This window comes from Aspergillus foveolatus, assembly GCF_047715535.1.
Source record: "Aspergillus foveolatus strain CBS 279.81 unplaced genomic scaffold BDW70scaffold_9, whole genome shotgun sequence".
NCBI classification, from domain to species: Eukaryota; Fungi; Ascomycota; class Eurotiomycetes; order Eurotiales; family Aspergillaceae; genus Aspergillus; species Aspergillus foveolatus.
Window position 1 is genome coordinate 512,871 of NW_027396073.1, and position 15,976 is coordinate 528,846.

Genomic DNA, 15,976 nt, shown 5'->3' on the forward strand with positions numbered 1-15,976 from the left:
AGACCCTTCTGGAACTGGACTTGTTGACCTCCCAAATCGCCCTTTCGGTGCATCCTGCAGCCTGAGGCCGGGGCCCTTTCCCGCTTTCCCCGACCAGCCGGAACCCCGGAACAGGCATGCAGTCAGGTAGCACCGGAATAGTCGCCCCTCCAAGTGGAAGAAAAAAAAAGAAAATAAAATAAAAGACAACAATGAAGAAAGCTTTCTGTCTCGCACATGGAGGCGATTTCACTGGACACGTGACGAGACCATCCCGGCAAGACGAAACACGCAGTCCCCGACCGGGCGGAGATGGAACCATCGGAGGATAATCAGGAGGGTGTCTGAAAAGTGAAATAAGCATTCTATATTCACGCAAGGCACGTGGAAACCATGCTCTCGGAGTTGCTCTGGTATCTGATATCATATGTCCGAGCACTTTCGCCAGACTCAGCCCAATCCTTTGACAGACGGTTAATGTTTCTAGCCCAATCGCTGCGCCAACCGTCCGTATTGCCGTGCGAAAAGGCGGAGAAGCGCGACAGACGCCGGGACCTGCAGGCTTTTTTAGAGCCGCCTACGCATCGTATGTTTCTTGCGTTTTGGGTGGATAAACATGCTTTGAATAATGCGCGCGAGCCACATATAGGCTTTTTCTCATTTGCGATAGTAGATCTGGGGTTGTCAGCCTGTAGGAACGGTCATATAAAGGAGTGGAGTGACCTACCCGTTTGAATTGGAAGTGCAGTTGTAAAATCCCCTGGGTGGGTCAGCGAAGGTCTTGCTTGGAAGGGGTCCGCAAACATACCTTTTCGAATGTGCTTTTAAATCCCCGCTCTCGTTTCGCACTGTAATCCCATTCTTTGTCGACAATGCGGAACGCGATATCTTCATAAGGTGGCCCCGCCATGAACCGAATGAGGCAGGTATCCTCCTCTCCGGCCGCGGCGAATGACTGTCCCCGTTTCCTTCCATGCTCTCGTTCTATCCGATAAGTGGGAGCTTTCGTTTTATCGATGAGGTCGGGATAGAAGATATTAAACTTGTATCCCTGGACGACCTTCGGCGGAGGATTATCGTGGTCGTAATGGGTTTGATTATACTTGTTCCATTCATATCCCATCTGGACGCGGTTGAAGTATCGGGGTTTGCGCGGCCGGTACTTGCTTGCCCATTGAGGTTGTGCACCTGTACTGACAGACTCTTCGCCGGTGAAAATCTCCTCGTTCTCGCTGACTCCCTTGGCAAGTTCTCTTTCGTATAAAGCTTTGGTTGCCTGAGAGAAATCCTCATTGGGGATGGACGAGAAGCGGGTTGAGTTGCTGGCAACAGGCGCACTTGTAATATTGCTTACAACAGGAGCTGACGCTTTCTCGACTTGGCGCTGACGCAAAGGAACGTATCCCATTTTCAGCAGTTTCTGACGTTCACGGGCCTGTACGGCAATCAGTCGTCGGCAGCTCAGTGGAGGGGATATTTGTAACTTACCACCTGATCGAGGAAGGCCTCCTCATCTACCACTTCGTATACCTTGTCCTCTGGACGAATCTGAAGCAATGGGTCAGGATCCAGATCGCGAAACTCTTCCTCGTTGATTTTCGCTGTGCCCTGCCGGGCCACGGGCGCCAGCGGCGCCAGCTTCGTACGGACTGACTCAGCTTCCTCGCGCTGTTGCCGACGTAGTGCCCGAACTCGCTCAGCTATGACATCTTGGTAGACCCTCTTCAGCTTTGCGCGGGCCTTCCACACAGTGAGGCTGCGTAAGAGCTCCTCCCAATAATCCGTATCGATAGGCTCGTTTGAATCCAGCTTGTTCCTGACCTGCTCTTCAAGCTTTTGCAACTGCTCGTAGGATTTGGGGCTGAGAAGCTTGTTAATGTCCGCCGCAACCGAGTTGAGCGCACGTCCTTCAGGAGCCGTCGTTTTCTGGCGGTCTTTACAGATAACCCTCATCGTCTGCGCAATGAGCAATCAGCAAATATCGTCACACCCAAAACGAGGGGACTTACCTTCCAATAATCCCTGTTCTGAGAATTCGATTCCAGACTCAAAAATGTATCAATATCCTTCTCCAGGTCTCCAAGCTGCGTCTCCGATAAACCCTCAAAAACGCCCTCGGGGTCTACTAAATCAAGCTCTGAATCTGAAATCTCATCGTCAAGGGGATCCCTCGTCGGGTCAATCACCCGCAGCATCACTGTAAGCCAGTCGATCGGTTTCGCGCGGCCCTCCTTCACCCGGATCTCTGCCTTTTTTTTGGCCTGCTTGAGGACAAAGACGTCCTCCTGAGCCACCCACTCGCGCACCCGCTCATCCTCCTGCAGTTGATTGAGCCGCATCTGGTCTTTCATCCCTCGGGCATAAGACTGGCCTGGTCGCGCATCGCGAACTCGGTATCTGCTGTTGTCATATCGCTGGTCTCGCTCGTCCGACCGCCGGTCGTATTTTTGGTAGCGGTCATCGGAGTGCGGCGATCGAGATCGAGATCGCCTCGTGCGTGATCTATCGTGTAATCGCGCTGACATTTTCGGGGTCGATTGCAGAACCTTGGAGATTGCGGTGGTGCGGCGAGGTCTTGGAGAGATCTAGGACCAGGTCCAGGTTGGCACGCGGGTGACGGAAGCTAAGCCGATCGCCAGACTTGCCTCGGTGGACCGTGCGCTGCTGCCTCACCTAAGCTGCCTATACAGCACTGAGTACAACAGTGATAAGTGATAGACATCGCCTCACCCAGGGGTCTGAGGCTTCCATCAATTCTGAGGCCATAGCAATGTCAGAGAAGTGGCATCGTTTACCTCTTGCGAACCATGGGGATATACCCCCTCTTCTGTACAAATTCTCTCCCGCGTCCACCGGCTACGAGCTCTACATGACAGACCTCAACTCTATGTGGTCGGAACATCTAGACAGAGAAGCCATTCTTAAGCGAGCTGAGGAAGATAACATCCCCATCGACCCAAGTGAGGATCTTGACCAATTCAAAGTCCTCTTAACGAAAATACAAGAGGGTTTGCAGAGTGGACCAGGAAGCAAAGTATCGCTGCAACCTAGAACACGAGGAAGAGGTCATACTTTAGAGCTCAAGGTGACCTCTAAACTCCCTGCTCCCCTTGAGCCTCTTGTCTGGAAGGTGTTTCTTTCCAAGGAAGCTCAGTCTTCAATGACAAGACACCTACTACTCCCCTTGATCAACGCCGAGGCTGAACAGGAAGCGCGCCAGCGGTCCCTTATCGAGGAGCTCAACAAAAAGGACTGGGTGCTCTCGAAGCTCTTTGATAAGTTTGAAACCCTGGGTATTGATTTGACGGCGATCTTCCCTGGTGCTTCTGGCATCCGCGCTGGTCGTAAGGGTCTCACGCTTACAGAGATGGGAAAATATATTAGGGGACTTGCACCGTTTGAAGAGGAGTCGTGGCGTGAAGAGATCTCCAAATCGTCTTCAGGCTCTGCATTTTCTACAAACATTGTTGCTGAACTTTCTGGAGGCTCTCCGAATTCAACGCAACTTGGTTCACTGAAACTCCCGCCTCATGGGTGGTGGGAAGGCCTAACAGTATCCAACAATGCTACATCTACGCCTCCAGACGACGACAAGAAGCCGGAAAGCAACCCACCAGCAGAATCATTAGAAACAGACACCGATGCCGGGTCCGAGACTGGGGCTGATGAGTTCGAGGTACGTATCAATGCATGTTAAGTCCATGTCAAAATCTCACTCCCTCCAGCGACAAGAAACACCTCCCAGACTGAAAAAGCTCAGTGGCAGCCCACAAAAGTCCTCTTGTGCCAGAAAAGACGACAATATAGAGGCGCAATCAGAAGACGAAGAAGCAACTTCGCCAAAGAACAAATTTGAGAAAGCAACCAAGCACAAGGCCGAAGTTCACTCAAACCCTGCAAATAACTCCAAAGTGCCCCTACCAAGAAGGTCTAAAGGTTTCGGTAAAACCGGGGGCAAGAAGCAGACGAAGCCGAGCCCGTCATCACTGTCACCAACGCCTACACCGTCACCGTCACCTTCTCCATCTCATGGCAAGCACAACCCTTCTAAAAGCTTGGCCGACGAGGAAACAACAGACGAAGACGCAAACGCAGACGAAGAGCCACAGTACACTTTAACAAAGACAAAACGCACCCCCACATCAGCCCCCAGAAAAGTGCCCAAGAAGTCCCGCAGACTAGGTGTTATCGGAGGAAAGAAGAAACAATCAACACCAGAACCAGAGCCCCGGCCCGAACCTGAATCAGAGCCAGAGCCAGAGCCAAGTAGTAAACCATCCCGGCCTCAATCCCCAGAATCGCACCCGCCACCAAAGAAGAAGCCTCTAGGTAGGATCGGCGTTATTGGCGGGCCTAAGTCCAAGCAAAAAGCCGTCCAAAATCGCAGCCCTGAAGCGCCAAACCCCTCGCGAACGGAGAGCGTACTGCCATCGGCAGAGACGGACCAAAGGCAGAGCAATACCGAGGACGAGGCAGAGAAGAAAGAAAGACCCGCTTCCAGGTCCCCGTCGCTTCCTGAAGCTAAAAAGGTCAAGCTGAAAACACCTGCAAAGCCGGAACGCGAGGAGACCGAGGAAGAAAAAGCGTACAGGAAGCGGGAGGAGTTGAAGAGACAGCTCGAGGCGAAGAGTAAGGCACCTGCAAAGAAGAAGCGAAGGTTTTAGCTAGTTCGTTCATAGTCGATTTCCTTCTGATATATGCTGGAGTTGGATTTCTGAGAGGTATATGGTCTTGCATGTAGTAGCTGGGATCGTTGAAGACCACGTGGAAATACCTATTTCTTGGACTACACCTACCATGAATATGAATAGGCTATGGTACATATCTTTATTATTAATGCTGAAACCAAGATCTAGAGTTAGTCCAGTACGCCTATCGCTGACTGTACCGCCGCTTACCCCTATATATCAACAGCAACGCAATATAGTTTGTGAAGAAGTGCCACCTTCGGCAAGCAAAGAATCCGAAAACCATGGAAGCACAGTGGAAAGCCCAAGTACCTGAATGGCATCTCAACCAAAACTAGTCCGGGCAGAGCCAGTTCTGATCGGCCTTTCCTGTTCACTAGGCGTGACAAGGCGCACTTTTTTCGGCGACGACATGAGATTCGACGAAGTCGCACTGGGAGCAACGCTGGTCGCCGCGGTGGTAGACGGCGTCACGCTCCCCGTCGAAGCGACAGCACCGGCACTGGCGCCAGTGCCCAACATGCCTCGCACCTTTTCAACGGCCTTGCTTTCACCCTTTGTCCAGGTGTCGCGTTTGACGAAGCCGACGCCGGCCTTTCGACTGGCATTGTCACGCTTCTTCGATTCCTCGAGAAGGACACGGCGGTTGTGTTCGCGACGCGGACCTGGAGCGCAGTCATGCATGCAACCGGGAGTTGCGCATCCGGCTTCGCTCACTTCAATGTCCCTGAGCCATGTGCTTATGCAGGCGAGATGACCACCGTGACCGCAGCCTTGACACCAAGACCAAAGTGTAGTCCCCTTGGGGCGTGCGCGTCGGTAGACCTCTGGGCCGATTCCATCAATACGCTGCAGTTCAGAAGGGGGAATGGGCTCCATATTGAGCGAGGAATGGGATGGTGAGAGAAGCCGGGAGGTAAAGCCCGGGTGTAAATCGTGCTCTGCGTCGGGGGACAAGGCACTCTGCTCTGCAACCCATTCCGGTGGCGGTTCAAGACTCATACAAATGGTGCAAGGTTCTTGTGGAGTGCTGCAGCGGTGGCAGCGGGTGTTGTCGTTCTTGGGGTTCTCGTAAGGCTTTTTGCACGTGAAGCAAAACACGTTCATGTAGGTGTCCCCTTGAGCATACTCATAGACGGTAGGATAGGACGGCACGCAGAGCAACCGAAGCTCGGCTGCTTTGATATACATGGACTGGCGTATCAGGGTCTCATTGTACGCTTTGAATATGATCTCGCTCTCCTCGGCCGGTAGAACATTATCAATGTCCTCAATCAGAATATGCAGCTTTTGAAGCAGATGCGCAGCAGATTGAATGTCGACGTGCGTACCACTATGATAGTGTCTGATCGCCTCTTTCAAAAGTATTTCTGCACTCCAGGGGTTATTGCCCGTTTGGTCAGAGAGTATTGGAAGGGAGATGCGAGAAAGACCGTCTGGAAGGTCGGGCGTAGCAGTTGAAGCAGAGTCTTTTGTTGCTGCTGTGCCCTCATTTTCCTTGCTCAGCGGCTCCAAGGGCGTGGATTCTTTCAAAAGGGGAGGTGGCGTAGATGGTCTGTCAAGAAGGATATGGTTTTGATCCGCGAGGCCCTCGCCAAATGACTCGTCAACCTCGAGTTCCTTCTCTGCGACGGAACTGGTGGTGATTATCGAATCGCTGCGGGCTCTCAACAATTCCTCATTTCTGGACGCAACATCGTGACCATTTCGGACTACTTCGGCCGCGTCATGAAGCTTAGTTGCAGAGGTGAAGGACGTGGCCGGCGACTTGGACGGATGAGAGCTTGTCGTTGATGCGGAAAACATTGGGAGACTTTCTGTTGACTCGTGTCGATAGTAACCCGGTTTAACAGACCCTGCATGTGCTTCGAGAGAGAGTGGCCTTTTAGGGAAGTACTTGTAGTCACGGATGGCAGCCCTTTTGTCCTCTACCTTTTGCTCAAATTCGTCTACATCCGATATTTGCTTTTTGAGTTGAGGCCGACTGCGGTTATACCAGTCTGTCCTGCCAGCAATTGCTAATGGGGCAGACCTCTGTTCTTCCTCAGTTCCGTGAGGCAGTGAGCTCCTGTGACCGGCTGGCGGACTGTTCGATGGTATGTGCACATTTTCACTGTCGTTGGATTCACGATGGTGAAGTTGATGGATGGGGCGAGACCCAATGTCCGACATGGAGGACCAGTCGTTTGATGCCATGGTACCCTGGTTTGAGCTCAAAACCGATGGCGGGAGAGGTTGAATATCTTCAGCATCATCCAAAGACCTGAATTGAGACTCAGAACTATCATACGAGTCGGGCGGCGAATCCGGCAAAGGCTGAGCAAGAGGCGTTGTCATGTTTGAAGCACTCTCAAGGTCAGAGTGAGAATGTTTTGATGCTTCGCTCTCTATTACCCCCTTGAAGAAGCGAGTCTTCATCTTTCCATGTCTCGCATCCTCCAGAGGCCGGACTTTCTCAATTATGGGGTCCTCCAAAGAAGCTTTCTTCCTGATGCTGCGAGAGCTCTTTTCCGGCGCTTGCCGCTGCTCTCTTTCCCTTGCTTGCAGCTCCTGGATGATGGCGTAATGTATCACACGCCAGGTCTGAGCCAGTTTAGGCAATGCAATGTCTTCGGCACATTGAGCATTGTGCATGAGTGAATCTAAGAGAGGCAGTAAAGGGTCTGTCTGCATGCCACTGAGCCACCCCTGGAGGAGAGGAGAATACTGGCGAGCAAGATATTGAAATGTTTCTCGATCAAGTGTAGCTCCAGGGACACTTACCATCATCCCCTTTTGGCACAAAGAGGAGGATGTGTCCTTTGAGAGGAGCCTTTCCAGCGGAAGTATGGGGACGAGATCTGTCGCTGCCGGTGGGGTACTGCCGAGGGATTTGGACGTACGAATACTACTGGACTTACTATGGCGAGGTCGGATAGAAGCAAACAAGGGCTCATCCACAACCGCCTCATCAGCAGGACTCTGACTTAGCGCCTCGCCACTGGTGTCCTCTTCATCGGAATGTCCAATAAACTCGTTCGTGCTGAGACCTCGAATGCTCCTCCTAGGACGCTTTTGAGCAAAAGCGAGAACCTCACCGCTTGGGCTCCAGGCCACCGAGCAGGTTGGGCGCTGATTAACCACCTGAGGAGCGTACCGTATATCGGTCTGAGTGAAAACGCCGCCATCACCTACAGTCCAAAGAAGATCTTTAGAATGCCAGAGTAAGTCCGTAGCGGTTGAGTCATATCGGTCAAACTCTCTGAAAGGAATATGAGGTCGACGAAAATCCCAGAGATGAACCCGCGGGTCTTCTTTGTCGTATGAAGTCACTACTTGTGACGACTGCCAGTCGCCGGAGCTATCCGTTTCTCTGGACCACGAAGGCGGACGCCAGCGGACGTTGAGAACCGCCTGAGGAGTCCTAAACTGGAATAACGGCTTCTGCCTGCGCTCGGCAGTGATTGAAAAGTCCCAGACTTTGACCTGTCTATCCGTACCGCCGCTGACTATATGCTTCCCATCCGGATGCCAATCTACGGAATAGCATGGCCTATCGTGGGCGGTAATCCGCAAAATGGGACTGCTCGATTTACGAATGTCCCATAGCTGGATTGCGCCGCTGTCGGTAGCAACCGCAAACAAGACTCCGTCTCCGGGAGACCACCTGACATCACGGACAGCGTCGCTATTGCCGTTATATTGGTCTCTGCTTCCACATACTGAAACGCCGCGATCCGTAGGCACGGTCCGCAAATCCCACATCCGAATGTGGGCGTCCTGGCTCCCGGAAAGAAGCCATGCTGGATGGTGCGGGTTGAAGGCTAGACGATGGACCTGGCGGCTATGGCCCTGAAATCGGCAGTACTCCAACCCGGTTCGATGCAGATCATAAACGACGATGCGACCATTGGCCACTGCGGTGGCGATAATCTGATCGTAGAGTCCATGTGACCATTTCACATCCTTAACCGTCAGCTGGTCCTTGTGCCGCGCGGAAAGCCCGCCGCCAACGTGATGAGTTGATGAGTAGCCGATGACAGCATTGCGTAGGTTAAATTCTTCTGACGAATGATCTGGCAGAACACGGATCGTTTTTAGGATCTCTTTGCCTCCAATGACTGCATGTGTCCGTTGCGGGGAGATATCCAGAGCAGCGATCGAGATGCCTGTCTTGTGGGTGACTGTCTGCGACGCGCCGGGCCTACCGAGTAACTGGGATTAGTTTGGATGCGCCAATGCTTCAGTGGCGGAAAATGAGAGAAAAGGGAAAATCCAATCAGGATGAAGTATATTTAATCCAGCGGAATTATTACAAAGACAGCGTGTAAGAGTGGTGGACGGACGACCAAGAGGCAAGGAGGGAGGGGCAACGGGAGACTGTACAAAGACCTAGACCTAGTAGAACGGACAGCAGCAGACGCGTCAGGACGAGGCCCGGGGCCGTGCGGGCTCGGCGGCCGAGACCCTGAGAAAAAAGGCTGTGCAAATCTTGCGAGAGCACTCGCCGCACGATGGGAGTACTTGTTGGCCTGACTCTGTTGCACCGGGGGAGGCGGAGGAGGGGGAGGAGTTGGGGAAGTGCTGCCGCGGGTGGGCAATCGGGGGAGGTCGGTCATGCTTCAGTTTGCGCAGCATCAGAACCTAGCCTGAAACAGCTCGAGGCTCCATGGTCGTCAAGGACAATGGTGAGGAACGAGTTTGGAACAAGCTGTCAGATGCGCTTGCATAGGAAGGTTCGAAAGAACTGAGACAAGACTCCGACGGTGTCTTGCGGGATGAAGACAGCCAGGGCCCAGTCGTCTTGTGGCCAGGGATTAGTCAGTGCGCGCCTTGCAGCTTGACAACGCGGCAAAAATCTCAGCACTACGAGTAAGGATTAAAGTGATTGTCCGTTGAAGTGATGCGCTCTAGGGCAGAGGCAAGGTAGCTTGCCTCTGAGCTGGTTGGTCGCCGCAATCGATCGAGAATCGAGGTTGTCGCACTGCACCTGCCCAGTGCGTGTTATTACACCCGATCCGGTTTAGCGTCGTTTTACGATACCGAGCGCGGTCTGTTCTGCGGTTTATCTGACCAGTCCAGTGTCCAGCTGATATATCACTCCCTCTCAGACCATATCGCTTGAGATTACGACGATGCGGAAGGGATCTCCCAGGCCCAGTTGGCTCGGAAACCCTGGATGGATGCAGGCTGGATGAACAAACGTCAAACAGAGCAGACGGCAGACTGGCAGCTTCACCAAGCTTTCGCCTTGCTAACGGCGGTGTACGGCAGTATCATCCGTATTGAGCTGGATTCGAGCTTCCCATGTTTTGACCATCTGACGTGGAGGAATTCGGCGAGCGAATTGGATGGCAAGCCAGGTTCCAGTCGATCATGAGATTCACCTCTGTGCTATGTATGCGATATAAGGGCGAAGGCGAGATTGGCGGCCTGGAATCTCGATCTCAACCCCTCCGTTAGCATGCCTTAGATCATCCGCAGAGTCGGGCCAGATGAGACTAGAGTAGACGCTCGCTGGAAGCTGGATTGCTGGATAGACTACTACTGGATAGACTAGCTGATAGACTACTAGCGGATTGTGGATGGTTGTGGACGGAAAGAGAATGCTGGGTTTGATATCGATGATCTGTCGCTGGGGCAAACACACTCTGGTCTGCTGCCACATCCCTACGCGACCGTCAAACTCAGCTGGATTGGAAACGCTCCGTGCTCAGCTTGCCGTCAGAGCTTAGCAGCAACATCGACTGCATCGCGATGTACTTGGGATCTACTTTGGGCCTCAAAATGCCAATCTTATGAAGACGAGCGAAAGTCAGCTCTTTTACCGCCATATAGTCTGTAGAAGACCTCCTTGTTGGATTCATGATCCCATTGGGCAGTGATCCTTCGCTAGCCCACTCAGCTCCAACCAGTGCTGGCCATTGATGGTTTCCGGACAGCAAGATCCTGGGGGAGCAAGCGCACAAACTGCATCTTAATTTGGATTTACAATATTCGATTGTATTAATGAATCGCTTTGAATGGTTTGAATTGTGAATTGCGTTGAATACTGGTTATATTGGGTATATTGGGTATAGGACTCGTATATGCCGAGTACGGCACAGACTTCGACCTCCGCAGGAAAACAACCCTTGAGCCTGAACGAAAACATCCCGTAATCCCTCCGGAAAATTCTCACCGTTGAAGGGGCAGACCGGGAAGATCTCCAGGGTACGGAGTTGGGCTCCTAAAACTTGCGATGTAAAAAGTCCTTTGTAGAGAGAGCTTGAATGCAGAACCGAGCACTGGGGCCAGCTACTGCAGACTAGTCGAGTCCGGAACTGTTCTGGCCACCAGCGACACAGCTGCACATGCACCACACCGTCATTCCCAGGCTCCATACCGGCACCGGCTCTATTGCTTTTACTTCTTTTCTTCCTCTACAGTATCCTCCCTCCCACTTTCTTCCTCATCTCTTCCCTCCTCTTCCTTCTCATGTTCGTTGCATCCTATCCTCTTGGGTAGTCTTTGCTTCGTTGGCCCAACCTTGCTTGTCTTGTCTTGTCTTCTCTGCCCTTCATTGCTATCACCCTTGGTATTTTCTTGCGTGCCTTGTTTTTGTACTATTCCATTCTTCGAATTCTCTTCTCGGCCGCAATTGTCTTCTTCTCTTCTTCTCTTTTCCCTTAGACCCTTGATATCAATAAATCTTTGAGCCGAAGCCCAAGAGAAAAATCTAATTTAAAGCTAGACTGCGGAGACCGTGCTCTTCTCCGTCGATCCCTTTCGGCCACCACAAATTTCGCCGAAACCAGACCCTCCCCAGTCGCCTATCCCTTCTCTCCTCAGTCGTTCCGATCCTGTCCTGCCTCACTCGGTGCTCCCGCCAGCTATCCAGTTTTCAACCGCACTTACATTGGGAGTAACACTGCGGTCGTCGTGCCATGGAAATACCTTAATCGACGGTCTTCGGATATAGTGCCTTGGACCCTGCGCGAGGAAACCGCCCATCATGGCTCGCCATAACGTCATGCGGGGGTCTCTGGAATACCTTCGAATTGGTTACCCGATCCTGGTCCTCGTCGTGTTTGCGGCGGCCTTTGTGGCCAACTCGATTGTGACCGCCAGGACGGCGAACCAGAATCCGTCTGCTTCACAGACCGGGCCGGGAGGCCGTCCGCTTCCCAAGCGGTCGAGGAGCACAGTGGCCGTGGTCAAGGCTAACCAGAAGTTCTCCCAGAATGCGAAACTATGCTTCAGGTTGCTCTCTGCTGCTATTCTGGTGACGCTGGTAGCAGAGGCTGTGGTAACCGTGGCCCATGTGATGGTTGCCAGATCGGAGCAGTGGTGGTGCGGTCAGGCTGTAGTGGTATGGACTCATCCTCTCTTTGCACCTTTGCTGCGTGCGTGGCGTATAAATCACTGCGCGGCGAAGCTGATACTATAGCTAATACTTTCCAGATATACGTCGTGGGGTCCTTCTTCGACTATGCCATTATCCTGGTATCCCTGCTAGATACCGTCCCTTCACCAACGTTCGCTCAGTTCGTGCCATGGCTAGTAGCCGCGCCCCTCGAGATGGTGATTCTCGCCCTTTCGGTTTCCATATATTCTCGCCCGCACCACGAGCCTGCAGTTGGAGCACCCACTGGCGGAAAACTACGGGGAGGCATCACTTCATGGGAAGCTGCAGGCGTTGTCTGTAACAGCATCCGTCTTTTGGTGTTGCTGATGCTGGTCATGCTCTATACATGCAGTTCTCTCAGATCTCCGTCTGTGGGCCGAAAAGAGGCCCGGTTGAACGGCGATGGTCCTAACGAGACCACGGGACTTCTACGCCCCGGTACAGAGAATGGACACGCTTATGGATCAACAAATGGCGCACACGGTGACCACAAGCCAGCAGATCCGTGGGTTCGCCCAACGACACAGCCATCCACTAGTTGGTGGGAATATCTCAGCGGCTATTCCTTATTTTTCCCGTATCTTTGGCCATCCAAGTCCCGCCGTTTGCAGTTGGTGGTGCTCGTTTGCTTTTTACTAATTATCCTTCAACGCGTCGTCAATGTCCTCGTTCCTCTTCAAGTTGGAATAATCACCAACAAACTATCCCATCAGGGTGACGAATTCCGCGTGCCATGGTTTGAGATCTGCTTATACATTCTGTTTCGGTGGCTCCAGGGCAACCAGGGTCTCATTGGGTCTCTCCGTTCCACTCTATGGATCCCTGTTAGCCAGTATTCGTACATGGAGCTTTCAACCGCTGCTTTTGAGCATGTCCATGGTCTCAGCTTGGACTTCCATCTTGGAAAAAAGACAGGCGAAGTTCTCTCTGCCCTTAGTAAGGGTAGCTCCATCAATACCTTTTTGGAGCAAGTTACCTTCCAGGTTGTTCCAATGCTGGTCGATTTATGTGTCGCCATTGTCTATTTCCTTGTTGCGCTAGACGCGTATTATGCTCTTGTCGTCACCATTGTCACTTTCTGTTATCTTTACGTGACTATTCGTATGGCTCAGTGGAGAGCGGAGATTCGGCGACAGATGGTTAATTCATCTCGTCAAGAAGATGCGGTGAAGTGAGTTGAACAGCCTAGTTCTCTTCATCTTTGGGATTTACTCATATAACGCTTTTAGGAATGACTCGATGGTCTCTTATGAGACGGTGAAATATTTCAACGCGGAAGAGTATGAATTTGGACGATACCGAGGCGCAGTATCCGACTTCCAAAGGGCCGAATACCACGTTCTTTTCTCGCTGAACCTGATGAACACTTCGCAAAACACCATTTTTATGCTCGGCCTCCTGATCGCCTGCTTTATTGCCGCTTATCAGGTCTCTCTCGGACAACGGGATGTAGGTCAGTTTGTTTCGCTTCTCACGTATATGGCCCAATTGCAGGGCCCGCTCAACTTTTTCGGAACGTTCTATCGTTCCATTCAGTCGGCCCTGATCAATTCGGAGCGCTTGCTGGAATTGTTCAGGGAACAGCCTACGGTTGTTGACCGACCCAACGCCCGACCATTGGCGGTTTGCAAGGGAGACATCAAATTTGACAATGTTGAATTCTCCTACGACGCCCGTAAGCCGGCGTTGAACGGCCTTACATTCCACTGCGAGCCCGGCACCACAACTGCCCTGGTCGGTGAATCCGGTGGAGGGAAGTCGACTGTTTTCCGTCTGCTTTTCCGATTCTACAATTCTGAAAGAGGCCGAATTTTGGTCGACGGGCATGATGTGGAAAGCATCACCATCGACTCCCTCCGAAGACATATTGGAGTGGTGCCGCAGGACACAGTTCTCTTTAATGAGACCCTGATGTATAACCTGAAATATGCCAACCCAAGTGCCACAGACGAAGACGTATATGAGGCCTGTCGGGCATCTAGTATCCATGATAAGATCATGTCATTCCCGGATGGCTACAACACCAAAGTTGGTGAGCGTGGTCTGCGACTCAGTGGTGGGGAGAAGCAGCGAGTGGCAATTGCTCGGACGATCCTTAAGAACCCGCGAATCATTCTCCTGGACGAAGCCACTGCGGCACTTGACACTGAGACCGAAGAGCACATCCAGGGTGCTCTGTCTACGCTATCCCGTGGCCGCACGATGCTCGTCATTGCACACCGTCTGAGTACCATCACCACAGCGGACCGCATCCTGGTCCTGAGCGAGGGCAAGGTTACAGAAAGCGGAACACATGATCAACTGCTTGCAATGAAGGGCCGGTATGCAAGCATGTGGCGCAAACAAATACGCGCTCAGAAAGCTGCTGCAGAGGCTCAGGTGCTGCAAGACCGAGCCCAGCGATTGCGCAGTGCATCCACTTCGGCGGCCGCGGAGGATAGCTCCAGCCAGTCTGACGAGGATCGGAACACCAACCGCGGTCCGAATGCAAACCGACAAGCACAGTTCCATCACCCATAGAGTTCTTGTCCAGCGCAGCTGCGCGCTGAACCGGGCAATCTACCTTATGCATTATCTATTATAACGAAAGTTCTGAGTTAGAATGGTGGGCGGAACGTTGCTCTTGTAGATTTGAGCGGTGGTTGCTGTTTAATTGTTTATCTGCTTCATATGTTTCTCTTCTGGGCCAAAAGGCGTTCGGGGGTGATACACGACTTGTATGACATTTTTCATTTGACGGGAACTCGACCGCTGCAGCAAAGGGTAGCAGGAGTTCCCCTTGATAGCTATACTTGGGAATATTGCGATAATGTGGGATATTTATCCATAGCAGATATCCATGATCTTGCTGCAACTGGTAATTGTGATATCAGTTATTGGTCGAACATTCTATGCCTGAATCGCCAGGCTCTCAGATCTCTTCCTAGCGCAGTTTCAGGGTCTTGTCTTTCATCACTTTCCGCCTTTGCTATTACAACATTATTTTGTCTCAAGATTGTGCGCCTTTTGCCCTTCCTTCACTATATTTAACTCTTCTTTGCCTTTAATAATACTAGCAATTGAAGTACTAGCACCTAAAATGCATCCACCTTCGCTCCAGCTCCTTCGAGCCCTTCGAACATCCATCTCCCCAAAGGGCGCCAAACTCGCCATCCCCTTCTGCGCAAACTTGAACCGGTTCCAATCACCCATTGCGGCGACATTTGCTTCTCCTCACCGAAGCAATAGCAGCTCTAATGGCTCTACGCACATCCGCCCAACCCGCATGGTCTCCCGGGCTCACCCATCGAAACCTCGCACCCACGACCGCGGCCCACCGTCAAAAGAGGACACGCAGACTGATTTCGCCGCACTGAACGTACTCGGAAACATTCCGACCCCGACAACTGCTGTTGACGCCTGTCTAGACACGGGCTTTCATCTGGACAATGGCGTCAAGATTACAGGTGGTGACGGGGTTATGCTTGTCGGTGGAGAAGCGTTTACATGGAGGCCTTGGATGAGTAAGAAGGATGGGACCAAGAACAGCATGATCAATGCAAAGGGACAGTTCGAAGTGGATGAGCAGGTTTGGGGTATATTGGACTTGGTATGGCCTCGTCCGGGTATGTATCCTTTTTGTTTACACCGTTGCCTTCTTTAGTTGGTGTATTGACTGTGCTATGGTGACAGACCTGTTGATTCTTGGGATGGGAGCCTCAATCTTTCCTTTGTCGCCGGAGACTAGGAAGCATATTAACTCGCTAGGGATCAGGGTTGAGGTGCTAGATACAAGAAATGCTGCTGCGCAGTTCAACCTGCTCGCGACCGAGAGGGGAGTTTCTGAAATTGCGGCTGCGATGATACCGATCGGATGGAAGGGGAGGTAAAGCTTATGTTAAATGTGTTATTGAAAGTATTATATTTGTACTTGTATAGCAATCTACTCAATCTCTCCTTACAC

At 52.0% G+C, this 15,976-nt stretch overlaps 5 protein-coding genes across 5 annotated transcripts; 3 read left to right on the forward strand and 2 right to left on the reverse strand.

Annotated features, from left to right (window-relative positions):
- Nucleotides 1-521: 521 nt before the first annotated feature.
- On the reverse strand, nt 522-2,549 carry BDW70DRAFT_122994 (splicing factor cactin). The gene is made up of 5 exons (XM_073734810.1): nt 1,989-2,549; nt 1,468-1,935; nt 788-1,414; nt 707-739; nt 522-654 (listed from the first exon to the last, which is right to left on the reverse strand). The coding sequence occupies exons 1-5, from the start codon at nt 2,502-2,504 to the stop codon at nt 637-639; spliced, it is 1,662 nt and encodes a 553-aa protein (XP_073598766.1). The 5' UTR covers nt 2,505-2,549; the 3' UTR covers nt 522-636.
- A 200-nt stretch (nt 2,550-2,749) lies between these two features.
- On the forward strand, nt 2,750-4,820 carry BDW70DRAFT_171971 (uncharacterized protein; the record flags this gene model as incomplete). The annotated part of the gene is made up of 2 exons (XM_073743367.1): nt 2,750-3,655; nt 3,705-4,820. The coding sequence occupies 2 exons, from the start codon at nt 2,750-2,752 to the stop codon at nt 4,641-4,643; spliced, it is 1,845 nt and encodes a 614-aa protein (XP_073598767.1). The 3' UTR covers nt 4,644-4,820.
- A 171-nt stretch (nt 4,821-4,991) lies between these two features.
- On the reverse strand, nt 4,992-9,265 carry BDW70DRAFT_148323 (WD repeat protein; the record flags this gene model as incomplete). The annotated part of the gene is made up of 4 exons (XM_073738853.1): nt 4,992-7,309; nt 7,431-7,527; nt 7,611-8,861; nt 9,059-9,265. 4 exons carry the CDS (start codon nt 9,263-9,265, stop codon nt 4,992-4,994), a joined length of 3,873 nt encoding a protein of 1,290 aa, XP_073598768.1.
- A 1,723-nt stretch (nt 9,266-10,988) lies between these two features.
- hmt1 (putative vacuolar ABC heavy metal transporter (Hmt1)) lies at nt 10,989-15,009 on the forward strand. The gene is made up of 3 exons (XM_073735903.1): nt 10,989-11,997; nt 12,090-13,204; nt 13,263-15,009. Exons 1-3 carry the CDS (start codon nt 11,641-11,643, stop codon nt 14,551-14,553), a joined length of 2,763 nt encoding a protein of 920 aa, XP_073598769.1. The 5' UTR covers nt 10,989-11,640; the 3' UTR covers nt 14,554-15,009.
- Nucleotides 15,010-15,023: 14 nt separating this feature from the next.
- Nucleotides 15,024-15,966, forward strand: BDW70DRAFT_130980 (Mth938-like domain-containing protein). The gene is made up of 2 exons (XM_073735904.1): nt 15,024-15,638; nt 15,706-15,966. The coding sequence occupies exons 1-2, from the start codon at nt 15,113-15,115 to the stop codon at nt 15,900-15,902; spliced, it is 723 nt and encodes a 240-aa protein (XP_073598770.1). The 5' UTR covers nt 15,024-15,112; the 3' UTR covers nt 15,903-15,966.
- Nucleotides 15,967-15,976: the final 10 nt, after the last annotated feature.